Genomic DNA, 5,610 nt, shown 5'->3' on the forward strand with positions numbered 1-5,610 from the left:
AACTTACAGATTAATTTATTATAAATATATTATTAATATATCTCCTCGGAAGAAAGGTTGGGCAATCTACTTCCGTAGTGATACTGCCTCAGAAACCCAAGGAGGGGTCGCTATCACTCGGGTTCGACTCAATGGCACGTAATGAAACAACAACAACATTGTAACATGTGATTTACTACTAGAAAACTTTATAAATAGCCCTGAAACATTGATATAGTGCCGGAAGGTGAGCCCTTCAGGTCAGAAGGCACTCAAAATATGACTGGGGAAGAGCTGCCTCCTCCAAATAGAGTTGACCTTAATGACATGGATGGAGTAAACTTTTGGGGCCGTCATTTGCTGATGTGGTAGGACTCAAAATGGGAAGAAACAGCTGCAAACATCCATTAATAAGTGGAACATGGGAAGTTTGAAGTATGAATCTAGGAAAATTAGAAGTTGTCAAAAATGAAATGGAATGCATAAGATCAATATCCTAGGCATTACTGAGCTGAAATGGACCAGTTTGGGTCATTTTAAATCAGACAACCAGATGATCTACTATGCTGTGAATGACAAATTGAAGAGGAATAGAGTGACGTTCATCATCACAAAGAATTTTTCAAGAACTATCCTGAAGTACAATGCTGTCAGTGATAAGATAATATCCATATACCTACAAGGAAGACCAGTTAATACTATTATTATTCAAACTTATGCATCAACCACCAAAGCCAAAGACAAGGAAATTGAAGATTTTTACTAACTTCTGCAGTCTGAAATTGACCAAACATGCAATCAAGATGTATTGATTATTACTGGTGATTGGAATACAAAAGTTGGAAACAAAGAAGGATCACTGGTAGTTGGAAAATACTGTCTTGGGGATACAAATGATGCCAGAGATCTCTTGATAGAATTTTGCAAGAACAACAACTTATTCATTGCAGATACATTTTTCGAACAACATAAATGGCATCTATACATGTGGACTTCACCAGATGGAATACAGGAATCAGATAAATTACATCTATGGAAAGAAGCAATGGAGAAGCCAAAAGAAGGTCAGAGGCTGATTGTGGAACAGCCCATTAATTGGTCATATGCACGTTGAAGCTGAAGACGATTAAAACAAGTCCACAAGAGCCAAAATATCACCTTGATTATATCCCACCTGAATTTAGAGACCATCTGAGTGAATTGATGTGTTGAACACCAATGACCAAAAACCAGACAAATTGTGGGATTGAAACAGGAAAGGAATCGGGCTAGCCAGGTCAAACAGACCCCTGAGTCAATATCCTTGAAATTTTAGCCTACATGCAGGCCACCACAAAATTCTGCTGCTGGAATCAGAAAAATGATTAGTTGATGTGGAGAGCCCTAAGTCTTAAGGACTGATGGGACATGGTGAGTGACTAATTGAGCAATGGCTCCCATAAACAGGTTGATACTTTTAAGTGTCCCCACATGGGTTGATGCTGTTAAGTGTCCTTGTAGGCTGAGCTCCGTTCTTAGGACACCATCAGCCATTTTCTCCCTTGTGTTGTTCAGAGAAACAGCAGGTGCAAAAGAGGCATAACCTTTGATTGAACCCAGAATATACGGAAGCCAATCTGAATAAGTTGCTAGGGAACATAGGTTTCTAGGGGACATAATTGTATAGAAGAATGAGTATAGAATTTAAGAGGTTATGGTGACCTGAGTTGTGGTGACTTGAATTATGGAAACAGAAATGTTAGTTTAAATTTTAATATGCCAATTGTGTATGTATGTACTTTTCCCAATATTGATTAACTTGTGATTAATTAATTGTATGACAAATGAATGGTGCACTTTTCTCATGTTAAACTTGTATATAAACTTGAGAATAATCATAATAAAATTGGCACTGCTTTGCAATGGCTCTGAGTGTCCCTCCCGTCCCCATCCTTTTACTTTTCTCTTATTTTTAACTCATTCTCTTACAGCCTGTTCTAGAATTGTCGTGCTGGCCGCGTGACAAGTTGACAAACCAGATGCTTGGGTGAGATAACAAGGCTGAAGGAAGATTGGGCAATCTACTTCCGTAGAGATACCGCCTCGGAAACTGAAGGAGGGGTTGCTATGAGTCGAAACTGATGAAGGAGGGGTTGCTGTAAGTCGAAACTGACTCCATGGCAGTGAGTTTGTTTGTTTTTTTTAAGTTTGACTAGTTATAAAATGCTGATAAACCTCCGGATTGTTTTTTTAAGTCTCTCATTAGGCACCCACCAGGTGTAGAGCATGTGCAGTAAAAGTCAGTGTGACCAAGAAAGTGACCTTCCACCAGGGGCAGGCAAGAACAAGGATCTCTCACAGAGGACTGAACAGGGGGCCAGAGACATCACGCATGTGCAACTTGAACCTCAGAACCCCACCCATTTCATGAATGAAGATGATGCCTCTTTCCTCCCAAAGACCCTTTATAAATCTTAGGAATTCTTTGGAGAGAGACAACAGGCTAATGTAGGCGAAAGCCCCTCTCTGTCTCTCCTTCACGAGCCCCTTCTCTGTCCTCTCTTTAATAAACTTTGGTTTGTGTGGATATTTTGCCTCTCCTGTGCCATTCTTTGTCAGTAGAAGGCAAGGACCACTGCTCAGGGTCTCAGACTTCCCAGTAACAGAATGACATCAACAACATCATACATTAAGGCAGCAAGAAGTCATTAAAAAGACGAGAAAGGAAGAAAAGACCAAAATAGATGTCAGGAGGAACTCTGAAACTTGCTCTTGAATGGAGAGTAGCTAAAGCGAATGGAAGAAATGACAAGATAAAAGAGCTGAACAGAAGATTTCAAAGAGCAGCTTGAGAAGACAAAGTCAATTATCATAATGGAATGTGCAAAGACCTGGAATTAGAAAATCAAAAGGGAAAAATATGCTTGGCATTTTTCAAACTGAAAGAACTGAAGAAAAAATTCAAGCCTTAAGTTATAATATTGAAAGATTCTATGGAGAAAATACTGAATGATGCAGGAAACATCAAAAAAAGATGGAAGGACTACACAGAGTCACTGTACCAAAAAGAACTGGTCAATGTTCATCCATTTCAGGATGTGCATATTATCAAGAACCACGGTATTGAAGGCAGAAGTTGAAGCTGCACTGAAGAAATTGGCAAAAAACAAGGCTCTAGGAATTGATGGAATACCCATTGAGATGTTTTAACAAACGGACGTCACACTGGAGGCACTCACTCGTCTATGCCAAGTAATTTGGAAGACAGCTACCTGGCCAACTGATTGGAAGAGATGTACAACTGTACCCGTTTCAAAGAAAGGTGATCCCACAGAATGTGGAAATTGTCAAACAATGTCATTAATATCACACACAAGTAAAATTTACTGAAGATAATCCAAAAACTGTTGCAGCAGTATATTGACAGGGAACTTTCAGAAATGCAAGCTGGATTCGGAAGAAGACATGGAACAAGGGATATCATTGCTGATGTCATATGGATCTTGGCTGAAAGCAAAGAATACCAGAAAAATGCTTACTTGTGTTTTATAAACTATGCAAAAGTATTTGACTGTGTGGATCATAACATTGCAAAGAATGGGAATTCCAGAACACTCAATTGTGCTCATGAGGAACCTGTACATAGAACAGGAAGCTGTCGTTCAAACAGAACAAGGGGATACTGCATGATTTAAAATCAAGAAGGGAGTGCATCAGGGCTGTATCCTTTCACCATACTTATTCAATCTGTATGCTGAGCAAATAATCCGAGAAGCTGGACTGTATGAAGAAGAATGTGGCATCAGGATTGGAGAAACAACCTGTGACGTGAAGACGACAAAACCTTGCTTGCTGAAAGTGAAGATGACTTAAAGCACTTACTGATGAAGATTAAAGACTATATATAGTCTGTACTATGGATTATACCTCAACATAAAGAAAATGAAATTCTCACAACTGGACCAATAAAGAGCATCATGATAAATGGAGAAAAGACTGAAGTTGTCAAAGATTTCATGTTACTTGGTTCCACAATCAACACCAATAGAAGCAACAGTCAAGAAATCAGACGTCGTATTGCACTGGGCAAATCTGCAAAAGACCTCTTTAAAGTGCTGAAGAGCAGAAATGTCTCTTTGAGGACTAAGGTGCACCTAACCCAAGCCATGGTATTTTCAATCACCTTGTATGCATGTGAAAGCTGGACAATGAATAAGGAAGACCAAAGAAGAGTTGACACTTTCGAGTTGTGGTGTTGGTGAAGAATACTGAAAGTACTGTGGACGGCCAGAAGAACGAGCAAATCCGTCCTGGAAGAAGTGCAGCTGGAATACTCCTTGGAAGCGAGAATGGCCAGACTTGGTCTCACCTCCTTTGGTCATGTGGTCAGAAGGGACCATTCCCTGGAGAAGGATATCATGCTTGGTAAAGTGGAGGGTCAGAGAAAAAGGGGAAGGCCCTCAACAAGAAGGACTGACACAGTGCTGCACAATGGGCTCATGTGTAGCAAGCACTATGAGGCTGGTGCAGGACCAGGCAGTGTTTTGTTTGGTTGTACATAGAGTCACTGTCAGCTGGACCTGACTTGAGCAACGAATGACAACAACAGCAACAGCCTTGATTTTGGCTAATGCCTTCAGTATGGCTTGACTTCTTCCTTCAAAACCATCAATTCTTGAAATGGTTGAACTTCATCCTGCTGTTTCTGGGGTTTTCCAGGTTTCACAGTCCCATGGGCCCACAGTCTGTCATCTGACTTTCTGATTTCGGATTTGTCAGCCCCTGCAATCATAAGTTAGGAGAAGACTCCAGCTGACACCTCACCCGTGGATTTGGGACTTGCCACCTCTCCAAACAAGTGAACCATTTCCTGAGGTACATCATATATATATATATATATATATACACACATATATTTATATATCAGCCAAATCAACTTCACTGCCATCCAGTCGATTCCAACTTATCATGACCCCCATGGGTTAAGTTTATGTGCAGGCTCCAAATCTGAGGAGACCACCCCTTCTTCAGCTGCTGCTCCTTCTGTTGTAGGACAGCCACTGTACAAGTCCCAGCTTACAAAGGTAATGTCCCCAAGTAATCGCATAAATGTACCGATGTTGCTTTGTTGTAGAGCGCCATCCAGCCAATTCTGACTCGTGTATTACAGAGTAGAACTGCTTCATAGGGTTTTCTTGGCTATAATCTTAATGAAAGCAGACAGCTAGGCCTTTTATCTGTAGTGGGTGGGCTCAAACTGCCAACCTTCAGGTTAGTGGTCCAGTAAAAACCATTTGTGCAACCTCAAAACCAAACCAAACCTCTTGCCATTGAGATGTTTCTGACTCATTCACAGTTGAACCCTAGAGGGCAGAGTAGAACTGCCTTGCAGGGCTTCCAAGGCAGTAATCTTTATGGAAGCAGACTGCCACATCTTTCTCCCATGGAACAGCTTGTTGTTGTTGTTGTTATGTGCCGTCGAGTCAGCCCCGACTCATAGCGACCCCCCTTTGGGTTTCCGAGGCAGTATCACTATGGAAGTAGGATTGCCCAACCTTCCTTCCGAGGAGTGGCTGGTGGGTTTGAACTGCCAGCCTTCTGGTTAGCAGTCAAGTGCTTTAGCCACTATGCTACCAGAGAACAGCTAGTGGG

General features: G+C 41.2%; 1 protein-coding gene across 1 annotated transcript in view; it reads right to left on the reverse strand.

Annotated features, from left to right (window-relative positions):
- The window catches only part of LRP11 (LDL receptor related protein 11), a 53,717-nt gene extending 48,617 nt beyond the window's left edge, over nt 1–5,100 (reverse strand). Inside the window, exon 1 of the mRNA XM_007943223.1 lies at nt 5,074–5,100. Within this exon, the coding sequence (XP_007941414.1) occupies nt 5,074–5,100 (27 nt within the window). The remainder of the gene's footprint in view (nt 1–5,073) is intronic.
- Nucleotides 5,101–5,610: the final 510 nt, after the last annotated feature.

The sequence above is a fragment of the Orycteropus afer genome, unplaced genomic scaffold (genome assembly GCF_000298275.1).
Source record: "Orycteropus afer afer isolate SDZICR_OR568_19922 unplaced genomic scaffold, OryAfe1.0 scaffold00101, whole genome shotgun sequence".
Lineage (NCBI taxonomy): Eukaryota > Metazoa > Chordata > Mammalia > Tubulidentata > Orycteropodidae > Orycteropus > Orycteropus afer.